This window comes from Bufo bufo, chromosome 7, assembly GCF_905171765.1.
Source record: "Bufo bufo chromosome 7, aBufBuf1.1, whole genome shotgun sequence".
Taxonomy (NCBI): Eukaryota; Metazoa; Chordata; class Amphibia; order Anura; family Bufonidae; genus Bufo; species Bufo bufo.
The window spans coordinates 200,787,079-200,808,858 of NC_053395.1; the positions used below are offsets into that span (position 1 = coordinate 200,787,079).

General features: G+C 41.1%; 1 protein-coding gene across 2 annotated transcripts in view; it reads left to right on the top strand.

Moving 5' to 3' along the window:
- Positions 1 to 11,108: 11,108 nt before the first annotated feature.
- LOC121008592 (cytohesin 1 interacting protein) overlaps positions 11,109 to 21,780 on the top strand; it is a 44,286-nt gene continuing 33,614 nt past the window's right edge. Inside the window, exons 1-3 of one of the 2 annotated variants that reach the window (XM_040441230.1) lie at positions 11,109 to 11,253; positions 12,131 to 12,341; positions 20,049 to 20,104. In XM_040441230.1, the coding sequence (XP_040297164.1) occupies positions 12,174 to 12,341; positions 20,049 to 20,104 (224 nt within the window). In that variant the 5' untranslated portion in view covers positions 11,109 to 11,253; positions 12,131 to 12,173. The remainder of the gene's footprint in view (positions 11,254 to 12,130; positions 12,342 to 20,048; positions 20,105 to 21,780) is intronic. The other variant, XM_040441231.1, reaches the window with a different exon arrangement.

Here is a 21,780-nt window from a genome sequence, read left to right on the forward strand (position 1 = left end):
TCAAATGCATTGTAAATAAAAACATTAGTGTGAACCAAGCCTAAATTTATTTATAGAAAATTAGAACTTCACGCTGTTTTTAGGAGTCATCAAACCTACAGGTGACCAAATGAGGTTACAAGACAGCACACTGTATGCAATGAAGCAGCATATATTGTATTCACATCTTGCAGACATATTGGAGCAGATTTAAGGCCCCTTTACAGTGCAAAATGCCTGTTCATCGGGTAATAGATCATTGGTGCTGTCACCTAAATCATCGTGTGCTGGCGGCAGATTGTGCCATCTAAACAGCCTCTTCTGCCGAAAAACTATGATTCTGTATGGGGACGAGCAGTGGCATTAGTGATCACTCCTCCCCATACTGTGGAGGAGATTGAGCATGTAAATGCAGCAGTCTCTTCTACTAACAAGCAAGCCATTTTCAGGAAGAAGCAATTCCTTCCCGATAAATCATCAACCTCATCTGCCAGTGTAAAGGGGCCTTTACCTATAAACATAGGCTACACAGTGTAAAGGTTATACAACCTATTAGTTGACTTGCTTTGTGTGAATTTTGGTGCTTAAATGGTTTTGTTCCACAAAATATATTCTATAATTTTAAAACTAGCACCTGGATCTGAATTATTTTGTAATTGCATGTAATTAAAAATATAGTATAGCCACAGAGTTATTCAGTAAAATATATCTGTATAGCGCCACCTGCTGTTTGTTTTTTTCCTTATTTATTTGACCTGCTCACTGAGAAGGCCGCACATGCTCAGTTTCATCCCTCAACTGGCTCCTGAGCTTTGATAGTGACAGCATGGGCACGCCCCCTGAGCTGTGATAGGGAGAGCATGGACACGCCCCCTGAGCTGTGATAGGGAGAGCATGGACACGCCCCCTGAGCTGCAGCAGAAAAGACACTCCCCTTGAGCTGTCAGCTTGATAGAAATCTAGCAGAGCAATGAATGTGGAGATCTCTGGATCCATGTGAGGTACAGGGCTGGTTCTAGCTTTGTTAGAAAGAGATTGTCATGTGCCATATGATGCCAGATTTTTATTTTTTATATTAGTCATGGGATAACCCCTTTAAGCCTCACCTACTGCCCAGTAAGAACAAGGTGTTAAAAGTCCCCAAGACACTTAAAGAATCACTGCCACAAAAAATGTATTCTCTGACCTGTTAGAAAGGTACATGATGTAAACTATAGTGAATGTAATCTTCTTACCAGTGACTGTATTTGTGAGTTATAACCTCCCTTCTGATCCTTATCTGTGTCATTTGACCAACTCTCTGATCTCCAATGGACACAGGACAGGAAGTCAGTTACTTCTCTATTCATTCCTATGAGACTGAAATTGAGGCTCCCATAGGAATACATAGAGAAACTATCTTCCTGTCCACACATAAGATGCTGTGTTATTTGGAAAGTCAGAGTGCTGGTCACATGAGATAGAGGATCAGAAGGTAGGTTATAACTCACAAATACAGTCACTAGTAAGAAAATTACCTTCAGTTTATACCATGTAGCTTTCTAACAGGTCAGAGAATATACATTTTTGTTGGAGTACTTCTTTAACAAATATGATGCAAGGCATGTGTGGCAGAATTCTGGCTCAATTTGTAAATTTACCCTCTTGCGCCTTTTGGGGCAAAAATGTATCACATTAAATGTGTTGCCTATTTGTATGGTTCATCACTCACTTCTCCATTAAACTGTTATAATTGTTGTTACTGGCACTGGTAATTTTAGCCTATTTTCCAGAATACAATATGTGCACTCCTCAACATTGAAATTACATTACCAAGAGCAACAAGGTGTAAGGTTATGCAAATCGAGGAAGTAGCAGGTGTCACTAAGATCTGCAGATGAAGACATTTTCAAACACCTAGCTCCAGTCTGTGGGAGGGGCATACAAGCTAGATTAAAAGCAAAGTTTTTTAAGCCACACCAAACCTCAAAAATCAGATCAAGTCATGTGGGATGATTGTACGATGCCTTCTGTTCGTTGACGTGCCAGTTATCACCGCTTATCACAAACTGAGAGGGAAGAATCCTTGAAATGAGAGACCTTTTTTTAGTGCTCTGATAGATAGATGCCATGTAGAGGTCTTCCCAAGGGAACAACACACCGGTCCTCTTCCTGGGATCATGGTGTGGGGGGGGGGGGGGGGCATAATGTACAGTAGCTGGACCCTTCTAGTCTTCATTTCAGGTACACTAACAGCTTGGCGTTACATGGATTTGGTCATGGAACCAGTGGAACGGCCATTTCTTTTAAGTGTCCCAGGAGCTATTTTTCAACAGGATAACGCCGGGCTGCAAGTTGCTTGTGTTACTGTGAGCAGTAAAGATGAGCGAAGTTCTGAAAAATTTGATTTGGCTGCTTCGTTGAATTTCACAAAGAAATTTGCTTCGTGACAAAGCTCATTGAACCCCTCAGATGCCGCATTCATTGCTGATTGCGGTATCTGAGTGTAACGAAGGGCCGAAGACAAGTCGAGCACCGAGTGATCAGCTCGGCGCTCAAGGCAGACCTAGGAGCAGGGAGCCTCCCAGCTAGCAAAGCCGCCCTGGGAACGAGGCCGAACACAGATCCTCGCCCCCGAAGCTAAGCAGCAGGTCTGCGGCTGATGGGAGACCGAGTGCGCCTTCGGTGCCTCGTTACACTGAGATTAACTTTCAGGGGTTAATCCGGTAAAAAAAAAAAAAAAATATTACTAACCTTATGCAATTGATCCCGTAGAGGTCACTTGATTGAAGAAGCCGTGTGAAATCTCACGTGGTGACGTGATGATGTCATCATGCTGGCCACCGTGGTAATGTCATACGTCACCAAGCACAAGATTTTGCGCGCAAATTGATAAGGTAAGTATGTATTTTTTTGTTTTTACCGCCATTTCAGGGAAAAATTATTCCTTATCACTAAGCGTAAGGAAATTCAGCTTTGCGGCAAATCAAATTTTCCTGAAACTCGGATCGAATTCCACTTCAGATACTTCGATTCGCTCAACACTAGTGAGCAGCCTGCATGGCCTAAATGTGCTACCATGGCCTGCAGCATCTCTGGACTTGTCTCCCATCAAGCAGATCTAAGATATCTTTGGTTGGCAATTGCAAAGGGATCTTGATGATTCATCAAAGTGACTCATTATCTTCTATGGGAGGGTGTTGTGATCATGCTCTGTGATTTGTTGAGAGGCCAATGTGCAGGAAAGGAAAGAAGAAAGGAAGAGCTGAGCCAGTGGCGTACATAGGGAAGTAAGGGTCCCATAGCAAGGATCAAACCAGGCGCCCCACACAGGACAGAAGGGTTTCTGCCTAAACCCCTTTCAATGATCCTTGGGTAAGTTTTTCCACTGCCTCATTTGCTAGAAGTGGTTCCTTTAGAGGGTAGAGTCCTGACCAAGTTTTCATCCCCAGTAGAAGAGGGGATCATCCCAACTGGGCCCTCTCTTGCCCTGGGCCCCTTAGCAGTCGCATGGTCTGCCGCTATGGTAGTTGCGCCCTTGAGCTGAGCTATCCCCGTCACTTATTGTGAGTAATATGATCCTGTCCTGTAATTATCACATATGATAATAAGAGGACTACTGAAAAGTGATCACAAGCGTCATTCTATTGTGAGGACATGTACTTGGTGAATAATAGCATAGTAGGAAGTTTAAACAAGACTAGAAACGATGCTACTAAAATATTTAACATAGACTGATCGAAAATATGGTTCCTGAAACTCTAAGGCTGATCGAAAATATGGCTTCTGAAACTCTACCTTAGGTAAATGGAATGAAAAGTTAAGTTACAGGCAGAGACAAATCATTTTTCGAGGTTTTAAAGGCTCCAATATAGCTTCATTTGAGTTGATAGCTCCTCTTTAGTATTGAATATATAGAACACTTTTCTGTTGAAACATTAGTATGTATCGCTGGGAATTGTCAGCTCATAAGTACTAAACAGTAATTGGAAATATATAAAAGCAACATAAGTTCAAAGTGAGAAAAAAAGAGGTAGACATTCATAATGCACCAGACATAGTATACCCAAGGCGAGATCAAACCGCTCATCCAGAAGATTATATAATGAAAGGGGTCGATGAATAAAAGGAGCAGGCAGGGGAGGGAACAGGAGGGTAATAATTAGTGTAAAATTTATGCCTGAGATGGTAAGATTTATCAAACGTAATGGTGGATGAAAGTCTTCAATATTTCAACGTAAAGAGATTGTCTCGCACTTCATTTATGGGCCACTTTCCCAACAATTTTAGCATTTGAAGTCAATCATTAATATTAAGAATTACAGAAGATCATAAGTTGTAAATTGTGATGCCCCAGAGATGTACTACAGAGCGGAGGTTTTAACACAGATACTAAGACGCAAGAATTTGTCAAACTTTTTTTTAAGCCAAGATATGTAATCAAGGAGTTCTATAGCTTCAAGGGCCAAGAGATGAGACAGAAAACGCATAGGAACCTCGACCATAGAGATTTGTTACTCTTACATAACAGACTGGACTCAAGCTAACTATATACTAGAGAACTGGATGGCCGAAGAAGGTAATTTAAACCATTTCTTGCAGACTAAGCACCCCTACCGATCAGCAGTTTGGGGCAGTCACCGATGCCACAATCAACAGTGGACGAGCTGAAAACAGAAGTTTCCATCCACTGCGTAATGACGATGCCGGGGTACTGCAGCTTAGCTCCCAGCTGATTGGTGGGGATTTTGAGTGTCAGATGCCGACCAATCTGGGGAGTGGGGGCCCAGCTCTCACATGAGAGCCACGACCCTGCTCTAACAGCCCAGACCAGCAGGAGTGCTGATCCAGGCTGCTTAACACTTTACATGCCGTGGACAATGGCTCCCACCGCATGCAAAGTGCTGACAGAGGGAGCGGATTCCCCCTGTCTCCCATCGGTACCCCGCAAATGCGATCGCGTGGTGACGATGTGTGTGAAGGCTGGCTGGGGTCTCATGTAGGCCCCAAAACAGCCTTGAGTAATTTCCAGCAGGCTGCGCCTCTCTCGCACAGCCTGCTGGTCAATGTCAGAATAGCATTAAAATGCAATGCACTATAGAGAAAGTGCATTGCATTTTAAAATCAATCAAAATGCTGTCTGTTATAGTCCCCTTGTGGGACTATTAAGTGGTAAAAATAAAAAATTTATTAAATAAAAAAATCCATTAAAAAATACGCTTTTTTTCCCATTGAAAATACCCTTTTCAATGAAAAAAAAAAAAAAAAAAATCTTCCCCATATGTTTGGTATTGCCGCATCCATAAGGACCTGGATTACATAAATATCATGTAAATTATCCCCTGCGGTGAATGCCGTAAAAAAATAAGATTATTTTTTTATTCTTAGTTGCCACCAAAAAAGCGATCAAAAAGCATCATTTACTCCAAAATGATACTAATGAAAAATACAAGTCGTCCCGCAAAAATCAAACCCTCACAAAACTCCATAGAAAGTAAAATATAAAAGTTATAGGTTTTGGGAAGTAGCGATGCAAAAAAAAAAAATTCCTTTAAAAAAAACAAAAACGTTTTATTGCAATAAACTAGCAAAAAAAAAAAAAAAAAACGATTTATTTGGTATCACTATAATTTTACTGACCCAGAGAATAAAGGTATTATGTTATTTTTACCGAAAAATTATCGCTGGAAATTTATAACTTAAAAACACAGTGGAAGAATTGCTTTTTTTCCCATCTCCCTCCCAGAAAGTGTTAATAAAAGTTAATCAGAAAGTTATGTGTACCCCAAAATGGCGCCATTAAAAACTACAACTTTTCCTGCAAAAAACAAGACCTCATACAGCTATATAGACAGAAAAAAAAAAAGGTATAGCTCTTGGAATGCGACGATGAAAAAAGGAAGAAAAAATGCTTGGTCAGTAAGGCTAAAAACAGGCTGGTCACTAAGGGGTTAAAGAAAATAAATATTAGGTAAGCAAAACCAATATAGCTATGGCTTAAAGTAAATGCCCACCTTTTAACACAATTGTGTGCAGATTTAAAGCGTCTAAAACTCTGATTTTTGTTAGAAAGAGATCCAAATCTTCAGCGTAGACATGATAAAATTCTGGTATGTGAAGCTATCAATAGGGGGAGCTTACTCTATACTACTGTACTTATACATTGAGCTCAATAATAATATATTATGTGGCAAACTCCTAAGCTCCCTCTAGTCTGTATGCAGTAAACTAATGAGCTCCCTCTAATGGTGGCTGAAGGCAGCTGGAGTTCTCTGTATGCAGTAAACTAATGAGCTCCCTCTAGTGGTGGCTGCAAGCAGCCAGAATTCTCTGTGCATACATTTGGAGCTCTACACACCTCAGTACTATGCTATTGGCAGCTAAATAGTGAAAAATGAGCCATGTCATGGATGGCTGGTGAAAATATCTAAAAACTTGGATTTCATATACAGGACATCTATGCTAAAGTGTATTGCTTCAAATATTAGTATATTAGTGGTTGTCTGGGTGATAGAAATTATTAAAAATAAATAAATAAACAAAGAAAGAAATAAAGAAAGAAATAAATCATACTCACATAACCGATACCCTGCGGCTACCGAATGATTCTCGGGTCCCCCATTGGTCTCTATTTCCTGGTGCTTCTAGACATGCAGGAAATATGTATTCCGGTGGGACACCACTGGCGTTTTGCTGTGATAGCCCCTTGAAATTTAAAACTAAAGGGTCCCTATGTGAATCTACTAAATTCTATGCTTAATGATGAAGGAATCTGATAGGACCACATCTAAGTAGGACCACAAGGACCACCTTTAGCGGAGACAGGGATCTAATCCACTGTATTTTCAATTGGGGGATTGTTCTGAGAGTTTTAGAGAACTCCAATAATGTGAAAATGTAAATAATTCTACATATAAGAAACTGGAAGAATTAAATGACCTGGTTAAAGGCCAATTCATTTAGATATACACTGTCTGTTGTATATATACACTCACCTAAAGAATTATTAGGAACACCTGTTCTATTTCTCATTAATGCAATTATCTAGTCAACCAATCACATAGCAGTTGCTTCAATGCATTTAGGGGGGTCGTCCTGGTCAAGACAATCTCCTGAACTCCAAACTGAATGTCAGAATGGGAAAGAAAGGTGATTTAAGCAATTTTGAGCGTGGCATGGTTGTTGGTGCCAGACGGGCCGGTCTGAGTATTTCACAATCTACTCAGTTACTGGGATTTTCACGCACAACAATTTCTAGGGTTTACAAAGAATGGTGTGAAAAGGGAAAAACATCCAGTATGCGGCAGTCCTGTGGGCAAAAATGCCTTGTGGATGCTAGAGGTCAGAGGAGAATGGGCCGACTGATTCAAGCTGATAGAAGAGCAACGTTGACTGAAATAACCACTCGTTACAACCGAGGTATGCAGCAAAGCATTTGGGAAGCCACAACATGCACAACCTTGAGGCGGATGGGCTACAACAGCAGAAGACCCCACCGGGTACCACTCATCTCCACTACAAATAGGAAAAAGAGGCTACAATTTGCACGAGCTCACCAAAATTGGACTGTTGAAGACTGGAAAAATGTTGCCTGGTCTGATGAGTCTCGATTTCTGTTGAGACATTCAAATGGTAGAGTCCGAATTTGGCGTAAACAGAATGAGAACATGTATCCATCCTCTGATGGCTACTTCCAGCAGGATAATGCACCATGTCACAAAGCTCGAATCATTTCAAATTGGTTTCTTGAACATGACAATGAGTTCACTGTACTAAAATGGCCCCCACAGTCACCAGATCTCAACCCAATAGAGCATCTTTGGGATGTGGTGGAACGGGAGCTTCGTGCCCTGGATGAGCATCCCTCAAATCTCCATCAACTGCAAGATGCTATCCTATCAATATGGGCCAACATTTCTAAAGAATGCTATCAGCACCTTGTTGAATCAATGCCACGTAGAATTAAGGCAGTTCTGAAGGCAAAAGGGGGTCCAACACCGTATTAGTATGGTGTTCCTAATAATTCTTTAGGTGAGTGTATTGTGTTTCAAGGGCAAACACATGTGGCTACATTGGGGCTCCTGGGAGGAGGGGCTCACTCCATACTAGACTTGGCTCCATTTTAACGGAAGGTGGGACTCTCACAGGCATATGGTTTCCACATACCTGGCTAACAAGGAAATGGATAATGAGATGGTGGAACTAGGACTTTTTTTCTCAAGTGTAGAAATTCGTAGGGTCGAGCAACTCATCTAAAGGACCTTAGTTTTATCTTTACCTTAGGACCTCTTACCGCCACATGCATGACTGTGTAATGCGGGGGAGAATGATAAGTTGTGTCCTTAATAAAACTACCCACAATGCTCTTAGTCATTTATTTATATCTTATATCTTATATTTCCTGTGCGTCTCATTCATACATCTGATTCAATTATCTCTGCATTTCAGCAATATATATATATATATATATATTAATTTCAGTTCTTGGAATAATTATAATTTACCAATAACTGCTCATGATTTCAATCACAATCATAAAAAAATGCATTACATAAAAAATGCTTAATCTAAATGAAGGAAATGAACTCATTTCATTATTGAAACTCTGACTCATAATCACACTTGTTATTCGTCAAGATTAAAACTCGTAGGACAAGCAGTCTCAGGGTAATCTCTTTGGCTTGGGTAGAAGATGATTGTCTGTCACTTAATATTTCAATGAAAGGGTTTTGTTAGCATGTTGCAATATTGAATTTATTGTGTTTCATGAGTAATTGAACTTCTTCAGCAAATAAGGTAAAAGTGGACACATCTGTGCCATCTACCAGGACGTTCCAGAAGCAACGGGGGGGGGGGGAGGGGTTGCTGTTACACTTAGAGGCTCTGCTCTCTCTGTAACTGTCACATTCTCTGCATTTTGATTGACAGGACCAGGTAGTGAAAACCACATCACGCCATGGCCCTGTCAATCAAAGTGCAGGGGGCGTGGCAGTTTCAAAGAGAGCAGAGCCTCTAGGTATAACGACAACACCCCTGTTGCACCTAGGGGCTCATTTGCATATATTAAAACATAATTTTTATCAGCAATGTGGACACATATGAACATGGGACCAACACAAATGCCTTCAGCTGCCAAGCGCACATGTAACAGGTCAGCCAGTGTCATAGGGACAGATGCCCTTTAAAAAAACAGCAGAAGATGAGTTGTGGTACCTACTCCTTAGGAGAATAGCAGCTGTACTGAACTGTTCTTTTCTCCATATGTATATATTTCGCCTAACCATGGATCATTACGGCAGGAGCACAATGATCGTAGACACTGATGGTGTGAGCCTGACTTTCCAGCATGGGGGTACCACAACAAGGCCACACAGCCTACCAGTCTCCCTCACATGGGCAGCACTGGAGCTGAGTACAGCACCATGCCTGCCAGAGAAGCAGCCAGTATGGCAGCTGGGGGCATAACAATATACTCTAGGACTGAGATAACTATGTGGGACATTGGTAGGGTGGCATGGCTCAACCATTTTGATTGTCTGGGAGTGGTCAGTTCTGGGGAGTGTGCTGGGGTTGTGAGAGGTGCCAGTCCAGCTAAAAGCTAAAGTGCATTGGGTAGTGCTAAACTCATACCAGGAGGAGGATACAGCTGTGTGGAGGAGAACTGGTGGACAGCTGGCTGCCCTGAGGCCTGTTGTGTGGCCTGATTGGTTCAGTATTATAGGATAGTAGACTGAACGAGAGTGAGATAGGTATAGTTTACTCAGTAGGGGCTACTGCAAATTGTATGGAAATGCCATAAGCCTGTAGGTCCTGTGAAATGAACAGAGACCTGAAAGAAAATTACAGTGCTTAAATTAGAAACAATGTTCGAGTATGTTTTGGAGCATTAAAGTAGCAGTAGCACTTAGAGTGAGCTGTAACCATTAAGCTTCAGTGCCCTATATGACTTGTAACCACCCAGCATATTGTACCTCTGTATTGGATTGTGAGAAGAAGAAAATCCCTTCCTCAAGATCAGGGATCGTCAACCTCCGGAACTCCAGCTGTTCAGAAACAACAACTCCCAGAATGCTTCTTTCACTTCTGTGGGAGTTAGAAGAACAGCCAATCATGTTTGCATGCTGGGAGTTGTAGTTTTACAGCAGCTGGAGTGCCAAAGGCTGCTGACCCCTAATCTAGAGCAACACAACATGAGAACAATTGATTGAACCCTAAAACTAACCACTCTGGATTAGGAAAATGACCTTCAACACATTGTCAGAAAGGAAGGGAGGGGGCATTACCTACAAGAAAAGAAATGTTAGTAAGTTCTCCTTACCAATAACTTATACAAAGACAGGTGCACTCTGCGTTCTTACTAAACCCTCATACTGATGTAAAATTGAGAGATTAGGCAACATATCCTACTGTGGAGGACATGTCTGAGCCCAAGCACCGCGCCAAGGTTTCTCAAGTAGCTCGGGACCTAACGCTAAACCTACCTGTGCCGTATGGGCAATACCAGGAGCCAGTGGGTCAATTACAGGAGCGCAAGGTCTGACTCAGAGCAAACTCCCAGTTACCTCCAGCATGCAACTATGCTTTCAATGGGAGGAGGGAGAGAGCTCTGAGCCCACACATCCACACATTTGTTATCCTGTGTAGGATGTCTATTGTTGTACTTGTGGTGCGCTACGGGGGTCCTCTATTGTATGCATTTTGGCTAGGGAATGGCATTAGCAGCGGACCACAAGTGCAGGATCTGCCCCCCGGTATAGATGCACCACTGCATATGGGGTTGAACACTTCCTGCTTTTCATCACCACGCCAATTTGTAGTTTACATATTGTGTTCTCCTTAAATATAATTTATGAACCCAAACTGAGTGTACCATGGCTGTGGAGGCTAGTAATGGGTTCATGAACATGTTCACGAGCCCAAATCACTCACAGAACACCTATGGTTGAATCTAATTGCTTTTGTGGCTTCCTTCATATCTACTTTCTAATGTCATGGTAAATATATAATTTACTATATATTCTCATTTTTGTGAATTTCAAGAATTCTGTGACAAGCCAGACACACCCTGAACTCCTCTGTCAAGTCCTGATAAATGACTTGTCATTAAACTGACATAGTTTAGTTGCAGTATCTGATGTCTCCACCGAAAGACAAAATCAACTCGCTGCCTCTTCGACTTGGAGGGTGAGAAATTGCGTGGATGTGAAGGGTTAAGGAGGAAGCGTGGGGAACAGTGAGAAGCACATCTGCGAGTAGAAGAAAAAGGAAGAAAGTTATACTTATCAGCAGGGTAAGGTAAAAAAGAAAAGAGGACACATAAATGCTAAAATGGTTAAAACCAATTGACAGCACACTAAGGTTAGGGTCATGTGACATTGAAGAAAAGGTAACCTGTAGCCACCAGTCAGCCTTAAGAAGCAAGATGTTCTGATGTCAAACAGCCTTGTCTGAAAATAACCGTAGTGCTGCTCTTTGGACCCATGGCTCTAGACTTGATTCATTCTTCTCCATTTGACTTTTTGCTTGTGTGTTTCAGTAGTATTACAAACCCACTTTGAAGGAACCTTGGCTATGGCCATATCCACCTAAAAAAATAATGAGGGATTGGTCATAGTTGAAATTGTCTACCACTCTATTTGAACATAAGTGGTGGTCTCAACTTCTCCAATATTAGTTTTTATGAAATGTGGCATGTCATAAAGTAAGAAAGATATTGAATCCCTTTAATGATCCCTTATATATGCATGTTTATGTATGCACATATTAAAATGCCATTGAATGTACTTAATTTTTAGCCACCCCTTCCGTCTGGATCCTTCTCTCCTGCAAGGTAATGGGGAACGGCGGTTTTAAAAAATGAGCTGTAATTATAATCACTTACATGCCAGCCCCTGTCTCCAGTGGAGCTCTCAGTCTAATTTGCCTTTATGATGCATATTCTGAGAATGAGATCCTATGAGAAACTATTTTGCAATCTTCCTGTACGCACATTTGTTTTGTCAATGTTTCTCAGTTGTCAGGTTTAAGAAGAATTTGTTGTGCAAGGGTTAACCTAGACACATAAAGCTCCTCTGGTCTCACATACAGTTTACAAGCTTTACATAGGAAACCACAAAGACTAGATTTCCGTTCTCATTTACAGCAGGCAATGTATTTTCTCTTCTCTAAGCAGATATGAAATTTATGAGTAGAGAACTGGCTGGCAGAACATCATCATGTCTATGATGAGGCCAAGGACAATGGACATGAGTGGTGGATCTCCTCTTGTTTGTAGCGATTCCGGAGCTTGTTCCAAAGCATTGTGGAGTAACGGCTTGGATGGTGGTAGAGGGAGTTATTACTTGGCACAAGCCTTAGCAACATTACCAAGGGGCCACAAACAGGTAGGTCAATTGTAAAAACTGTAGGAGGCAAAATGTTTTTGAAAATGAACTAAAACCATAAGGACAAGAGGATATATGGAACTGTAAACACAATTGGGGAATTCTTAACTTGCTTGTAGAACATTCAACTTTAGATGGTGCATTTTCAGATGATTTATAACACAAACTCTTAAAATCAAAAAGACTGAAAGTATTATCATTTGATAGGATTAACACTTGCTGGTGATTTAGCCACTAGAAAGTAGTTATCTATCTATCTATCTATCTATCTATCTATCTATCTATCTATCTATCTTTCCTGGTGAAAAAATATGACAATCAAAGGTTCCTTTACTAAGACATATAGACCAAACCTATCACAAGGCAATGCAAATAAATGAGTGAATTTTATAAAATTCTAGTTTTTTTTTAAAACAATTTGATTCACGTCTGAATCAAATATGCACCAATTGCACTAGAAATTGGTTTATAATACAATCTGGTCTCATATTTTTGAGAGATGGAGAGAAAGATGGAGAGAAAGAGAGAGAGAGAGTGAGAGAGAGCATGTCTAATAGCAGCTGGCATCATATCCGTTTTGTCAGTAAAGTTAATTTAAATATCTTTCCCAAAATCCCAAAGATATGCAAATTAGCTTTCTTGACAAAAAAAGAAAATAAAGGTAATTATTTCTGATGCCAGCTAATGTTAGACATACTAATTTGCATATATTTTTCCCAGAAACCCAGAGGAACATTGTCTGCCCTACAATACTCCACAGTCCATATACATACTACACCCTCTCCATAATGAGGAAGTGCATCACCCAGACAACACATTTATATTGCCCAGAAACCCAAAGTACTGCTCTCTTTACCATGCCTGAAAATAATGGCCAATAGTAGGAACTGGTGATTATTTATTGTTATTTTTATGAGATGGCCACTGTATGCAACTCATACAAACCTATATATCTCCATAGTTACAGACTGCAAACCTTTTGTGTCCAGCGGTCAGGGGGAAGTGTTCATTGAGTAATATAATATTAGATAAAGAAATTTGATTTTTTTTTTTAATATACATTAGTACAGAGAAAATGGAAGTGTTGCCCCCAGTAGCCAGTCAAGTATCTTCTCTTAGTGATTGCTCCTTACTAATAATGATAACACTACGATTCTTGATTCAGCTGGGCAACACCACTGTAATTAATTCTACTACTTGTACGTGAATTTTGGTGAACGAGCCTTGGCTTCTGGAAAGGTCACACAGCCCATGAATTTAGAAAAGATATAGAGGTATAGTGCCAAATTATTTAGCATTGTTGTACTGGATTTATCTAATCTAAATGGAGAAGAAATGTGGTCTTGAGAGGCCTTCTAGTACTTTACATAAGGTCTGATGCCTCTTGTAGTCAGAAGTAAATTTATATATTGCATATCTTTAGGTTGTTTGAAAAGGCTTTTCTAAACCAGACAAAGCTCCATGACTTAATTTTCCCATCATTGAGAGTAGACCATCTCAAAATACCGACCTGCAAACTTTCCTTTTAGATGTCAAACCCTTGCACCTCATCACACTGCAACAACTTAAAAGACAAATGTAAAGTGATGCTTAAGAAATACCTGACTGGTTATGGAACTGAGAATTGTTTTTGTCTTGACCTGGCATGGTTTAAAATGTAGGAGCAAGCACAATCATGTCTTACAGGAGAGAGTCATGATGAAGAAAATTGATGCATTAAATTTTGTGTAAAAAAGATAGCAATCAGTCAATAGTGCACTTATCAGCAACCTTAAGATGCTGAATTTGCATTTTTGGGGCCCTAATCAAAGGTTTGTCTCTAGGCGCCATCATACCGCTAAGCCCCACCCCATTGCACTGCTAAGCTCCACTCGTTAAGCCCACTTTCAACTTAGGCTACTTTCACACTAGCGTTCGGGGCTCCGCTCGTGAGCTCCGTTTGAAGGGGCTCACGAGCGGCCCCGAACACATCCGTCTGGCCCCAATGCATTCTCAGTGGAGGCGGATCCACTGAGAATGCATCCGCCTGCCAGCGCTCAGCCTCCGCTCCGCTCAGTGAGCGGACACCTGAACACTGCTTGCAGCGTTCGGGTGGCCGTCTGGCCGTGCGGAGGCGAGCGGATCCGTCCAGACTTCTAATGGAAGTCAATGGGGACAGATCCGCTTGAAGATGACACCATATGGCTCAATCTTCAAGCGGATCCGTCCCCCATTGACTTTCAATGTAAAGTCTGAACGGATCCGCTCAGGCTACTTTCACACTTCGAAAAATTTCTAAGTTATAATGCAGACGGATCCGTTCTGAACGGATGCAAACGTCTGCATTATAGGAGCGGATCCGTCTGATGAAACATCAGACGGACCCGCTCCGAACGCTAGTGTGAAAGTAGCCTAAGCAGTGCAGCTGGGCACGTCAGCTACTGCTTTACAGCTTGTAAGGGTCACCTGCCCATATGAGTCCCTGTGCAGCTGAACGGGCTTCACAGGAGTTACGTTCACCATTGCATTAGTCAGTTCTGATTGCATGGTGGTGAGATCCACCCCTGGCAACACGCAATGCAAGGTTATTTTGTGCAGTGTTCCACTGGGATCCAACATGTATGACCTACAGTAGTATGGTATAAAAAAAAGCGTATGTCCATTAAGTTCAAACTAAGGAAAGAAGAGGACATGCATGGATAGAAGGGAAGAGGTGGTAGGGGGAAGCTTAGATCTTAGTCCCACCTATTAATCCATATGAAGGCAAAAACCTCAAGAATGCATGAACAAATGAGTGATTAAAACGGTATAAAATGATCATCAGGCTGGAACCTCAAGGATTATATACTTTTACAGTATGATATTTACATTGTAGGATTTCTAATGAATTAATTGGTAAATTCCTTGGTAAAATAAGTATTTGGTCACCTACAAACAAGCAAGATTTCTGGCTCTCACAGACCTGTAACTTCTTCTTTAAAGGGGTTCTGCAGTTTGTTTAAACTGATGATCTATCCTCTGGATAGATCATCAGCATCTGATCGGCGGGGGTCCGACACCCGGGACCTCCGCGATCAGCTGTTTGAGAAGGCAGCAGCACTCCAGGAGCGCCGCGGCCTTCTCACTGTTTACCGCAGGCCCAGTGACGTCACGACTAGTATTAACTGGCCTGGGCACGGCTAAGCTCTGTTCACAGGCCAGTTGATACAAGTCGTGATGCTACTGGGCCTGCGGTAAACAGTGAGAAGGCCACGGCGCTCCTGGAGAGCCGCTCCCCTCTCAAACAGCTGATCGGCGGGGGTCCCGGATGTCGGACCACCGCCGATCAGATTCTGATGATCTATCCAGAGGATAGATCATCAGTTTAAGCAAACTGCAGAACCCCTTTAAGAGGCTCCTCTGTCCTTCACTCGTTACCTGTATTAATGGCACATGTGCTCCACGCAAGATCTTAGTAAATGACCTGCAGAGAGCTGGGACCAAAGTAACAAAGGCTACCATAAGTAACACACTACGCCGCCAGGGACTCAAATCCTGCAGTGCCAGACGTGTCCCCCTGCTTAAGCCAGTACATGTCCGGGCCCATCTGAAGTTTGCTAGAGAGCATTTGGATGATCCAGAAGAGGATTGGGAGAATGTCATATGGTCAGATAAAACCAAAGTAGAACTTTTTGGTAAAAACTCAACTCCTCGTGTTTGGAGGAGAAAGAATGCTAAGTTGCATTCAAAGAACACCATCCCTACTGTGAAGCATGGGGGTGGAAACATTATGCTTTGGGGCTGTTTTTCTGCAAAGGGACCAGGACTACTGATCCGTGTAAAGGAAAGAATGAATGGGGCCATGTATCGTGAGATTTTTAGTGAACTCCTTCCATGAGCAAGGGCATTTGAGACAAAACGTGGCTGGGTCTTTCAGCATGACAATGATCCCAAACACACCGCCCGGGCAAAGGAGTGGCTTCGTAAGAAGGTCCTGGAGTAGCCTAGCCAGTCTCCAAATCTCAACCCAATAGAAAACCTTTGGAGGGAGTTGAAAGTCTGTGTTGCCCAGCGACAGCCTAAAAACATCACTGCTCTGGAGGAGATCTGCATGGAGGAATGGGCCAAAATACCAGCAACAGTGTGTGAAAACCTTGTGAAGACTTACAGAAAACGTTTGACCTCTGTCATTGCCAACAAAGGGTATATAACAAAGTATTGAGATGAACTTTTGTTATTGACCAAATACTTATTTTCCCCCATAATTTGCAAATAAATTCTTTAAAATCAATGTGATTTTCTGGATTTTTCTCATTATGTCTCTCATAGTTGAGGTTTACCTAAATTACAGGCCTCTCTCATCTTTTTAAGTGGGAGAACTTGCACAATTGGTGGTTGACTAAATACTTTTTTGCCCCACTGTACCTACATTGTTTTATTTCAAGAAATGTATGTCTTTTCTGAGGTTATCAACTGTTTTTTTTTACCAAAGCCAGGTAGAAAATTCTACTGCCCTTACCATAAAGAAGCTCTGTCATCTCTGGAGATTAAACTTTTTTTTATTATTTTCCTCCAGTTATAAAGTGAGAAAATATACAATAACTACACATAGAAGAGACCCGTTGGTTCACAATAAAAAATGTACTATAGATTAGTGTTGAGCGCGAATATTCGAATAGCGAAATTTTTTATCGAATATCGTCACTTCGCTAATTCGCGAATATTTTGAATTCAGTGCTATATATTCGTTATTTTAAATATTCTTTTTTTATTTTTATTTTTTATTGTTACCCTAGCTTTTCAAAAGGCGGTACTTTTAAGAGATGATTCCCTGCTTCCTGCCCGCTCAAGTCAGTGCCCGTTGCCGCCTCTATCTACTTCGCGTGCGCCTGGAGCGTCCCCATCACCATGGGAACGCCTCCATGCTAGAATGTACTGTCGGATTTGATAATCAAGTTGCAATCGCAATGCGAATAATATAACTTGAATAAATCGCATAACGATTTTAACTTGTACCTGGTTTACAATGGTTGGCTTTCTTGAATTAGCGAAGATGGAGAATATTTAGTTTTGACTAATAAATATATTCGTCATCCTCGCTAATTGAAAGTAATTTAGTAAACGAGGTCAAAGTTGAAATCCCAATGCGATTAATTCAAGTTATATTAATCGCATTGCGATTTTAACTTGTAGCTGCTGCTGGGTCTCTAATGGAATGGGTCAGCTTGCTAGAATTAACGAAGTTAACGAATATGGAATCTAGCAGTGCTAATTTGTAATCGCAATGCGATAATATTTGCTATTATTATTAACCGACTTTTATAATCCACTATTTTATAGATATAGTACTATATTCGTTATCCGACCGTTAATTCTCCCAATACCACCATTATCAAAATCGCCTAAGTTGTAATCGCAATGCGATAATAACTTAAATTGAGAAAGATGTAGAATACTTTGCTATCTTCGTTTATGTAGATTCTACATCAACGAAGATAGCAAAGTATTCTACATCAACGAAGATAGCAAAGTATTCTACATCAACGAAGATAGAAAAGTGTTCTACATCAATGAAGATAGCGAAGTATTCTACATCAACGAAGATAGCGAAGTATTCTACATTGTAGAATACTTCGCTATCTTCGTTGATGTAGAATACTTCGCTATCTTCGTTGATGTAGAATAAAGAATACTTCGCTATCTTTATTCTTTTATTAATATAAAGACTTAGAATATAGCGCTATATTTGTGTTAAATCTAGATCTCCAAGATTAAAGAATAGGAAAGTTGCCTTATTATTAAGTTATAAGGCAATTAGAAGTTATAATTTATAACTTCTAATTCTAAGCTTAAAAATCGCAATATGCGAATGATTAAATCGCATATTAATCGCGATAAATACAAAAATGAAGAATATTCGATTTTGACGAAAATAAGATGAATATTCGAGCGAATATTCGCGAAGTATCGCGAAATCGAATATGGCACCTCCTGCTCAACACTACTATAGATGTAGACTATACACTCACCTAAAGAATTATTAGGAACACCATACTAATACGGTGTTGGACCCCCTTTTGCCTTCAGAACTGCCTTAATTCTATGTGGCATTGATTCAACAAGGTGCTGATAGCATTCTTTAGAAATGTTGGCCCATATTGATAGGATAGCATCTTGCAGTTGATGGAGATTTGAGGCATGCACATCCAGGGCACGAAGCTCCCATTCCACCACATCCCAAAGATGCTCTATTGGGTTGAGATCTGGTGACTGTGGGGGCCATTTTAGTACAGTGAACTCATTGTCATGTTCAAGAAACCAATTTGAAATGATTCGAGCTTTGTGACATGGTGCATTATCCTGCTGGAAGTAGCCATCAGAGGATGGGTACATGGTGGTCATGAAGGGATGGACATGGTCAGAAACAATGCTCAGGTAGCCCGTGGCATTTAAACGATGCCCAATTGGCACTAAGGGGCCTAAAGTGTGCCCAGAAAACATCCCCCACACCATTACACCACCAGCCTGCACAGTGGTAACAAGGCATGATGGATACATGTTCTCATTCTGTTTACGCCAAATTCGGACTCTACCATTTGAATGTCTCAACAGAAATCGAGACTCATCAGACCAGGCAACATTTTTCCAGTCTTCAACAGTCCAATTTTTGTGAGCTCGTGCAAATTGTAGCCTCTTTTTTCCTATTTGTAGTGGAGATGAGTGTTACCCGGTGGGGTCTTCTGCTGTTGTAGCCCATCTGCCTCAAGGTTGTGCGTGTTGTGGCTTCACAAATGCTTTGCTGCATACCTCGGTTGTAACGAGTGGTTATTTCAGTCAACGTTGCTCTTCTATCAGCTTGAATCAGTCGGACCATTCTCCTCTGACCTCTAGCATCCACAAGGCATTTTTGCCCACAGGACTGCCGCATACTGGATGTTTTTCCCTTTTCACACCATTCTTTGTAAACCCTAGAAATGGTTGTGCGTGAAAATCCCAGTAACTGAGCAGATTGTGAAATACTCAGACCGGCCCGTCTGGCACCAACAACCATGCCACGCTCAAAATTGCTTAAATCACCTTTCTTTACCATTCTGACATTCAGTTTGGAGTTCAGGAGATTGTCTTGACCAGGACCACAACCCTACATGCATTGAAGCAACTGCCATGTGATTGGTTGACTAGATAATTGCATTAATGAGAAATAAAACAGGTGTTCCTAATAATTCTTTAGGTGAGTGTATAGTAAACATTGTCCGGTGCCGTCCTTTACACTGTTGCTGCCATGGGTTGTCTCACTCAATATCCCCTCTACTTTTATGTAAAACAGTCACCAGATTCTCAGACTGCCTTATGCACAATCTGCTTTGGTAGTCTGTGACACTCTCTCATTGCTCTTCACCTTTTTATCCCTTGCCCAGAGAGAAATAGGAAGTGTTTAAAAAACAGGCACATCAAAAGGCAATAAAGTGTCCTCTCAGGCTGGAGAAAAAAGGTTCAATCTCCAGAGGAAACATGGCTTATTTACTGTAAAAGCAGTGAAATTGTGGAATTGTCACCTCTGGTGATGGTTTTAATAAATCAGTTGACAATTCACAGATTTTACATGAAATTTTAGAAGGCTTTACATGAACTTAAAGATGAATAGAGAAGGTTCCTTATGTTTACAAGTCGGTCTGCAGCGTCTTATTCAGAACTACGAAATGTCAACTATCACAGATGTGTGAATGACAGAATTTCCCTTCTTTATAGCTCACCAAGTCAAGATCAAATTCACTGGTTGACTCAACAGGGACAGAACCAAACAGGTTGGTATTAAGCAAAAGAACTTATAACGTCTTGTGAGAGTGGACAATGTTATTATACTGTATATTGATGGTTAATACACACGGTCTGATGGAGATGTGTCTGATGCCAAAATGGTGACAAAACCAGGTTCAGAAGATGAAGAGTGTATGAGGGTCTTTGACTTGTAAGGATATATATGATTATTGAAAACAGATAAATCAGTAGATATCCGATGGTTTAACTTTTTTGATGGGACTATTCATAAAGTGACTGCCTCACTACCAGGCTGAAACAGATGTCAAGAAATTAGAGACAGTTCCAGCCTAAGAGGAGATGGAATTCCCCGTATGTCTAATCTCTGGTACAAAATCAATGAACCAAACACTAAAGCATAGTAAGAGTAAAACTTGTTCATGTTACTGTGCCATCTAAACCTGTCAAGAAATGTTCTACAACATGATTCTTAACAATTTGTAAATCAAGATGGGGCCCTTGCTGTTATTAATTTAAGTTTCCAATCCAGGATGGTATTTATTGTCCTTCCTCAAAATCTTTCCATCCCTATAGTGGCAGCCCATGCCCGCTGCCGTTCCACTCTCTCTGGTGGACACAGCTGCTGCTCTGCTCACCAAATTCCTTTGCTCCTGTTTTCAGGCAGCCTGGAATCTTTGGACTTCCTCTCCTTCTTCCTAGTGGGCCTGGTTGCTGGAGTAGTCTTGCTGTTCCCTCATGCAGGCTTCAAAAGCATCTCTCACTGTCCGTAGAGAGCGTACGCTCTTTCTGGCTGTTAAAGGGCCAGCATGCAGACCCTAATGTTCCACAGCCAATGACTGGCCACCCAGTTGTACTTTATGCACCTTTCCCTGTTATACATTGGACTGTTCATGCACCGACTTCTGCCTGTTTCCGGAATTTGACCCTTCACTTCCCAACCTGACTACTGCACGATGTCCATTCTGATCCTAAGCTGCAAACCGTGACCTCAGACTGGTTGATTTATTGAACAAGTTCAAGAGGGTCAAGAGAAACCTGGATGCCTTTCTTGAATGTAAAATATTGCATGTTATGGGTACTAGATTTCTGGACATGGGATGTTACATAGTTACATAGTTAATACGGTTGAAAAAAGACATAAATCCATCAAATTCAAACAAGGATAGGTGGGGACGTGAATTCCAGAAAGGAAGTTTTGCTCCAAGGATTTATTCGCTTTGCCCGATTTGGAGTAAAGGTGGAATCGTCCCCCTGATATGGGGTTATTGGGGTTCCCTCATGGGGTATTTGCCTTTCTCGGGATCCACACCATAGGGTTATAGGTTGGGCTTGATGAGTCTGTTTTTTTCATATGACATAAGTAGTTATTACCTTGGCTTATTAGATATCTTCTATCCTTTTCTCATATTGTTACACCTAAATACTCCCTGACCCTACAGTACATTTCATTCACACACATGGATGAAATTCTTATGTATTTGTGTCCTGGAAAGGAGTTCTATTAGCTGAGGGGGTTCAATCATTTACAATAAAAGTATTTTTAGTGAAGTGGCTCTGTCAGCTCAATATGCTGCACTATGTAAGGAAAGCTTAACAATCCATTATCGTCAAGAGGTCCTTTCTACGGTAGATGGGTGAGACCTTTTGCAATGTTAAATGATTTCTTATGCTAATCGTCTCTCACCAGGTCAGGATAGTGAAT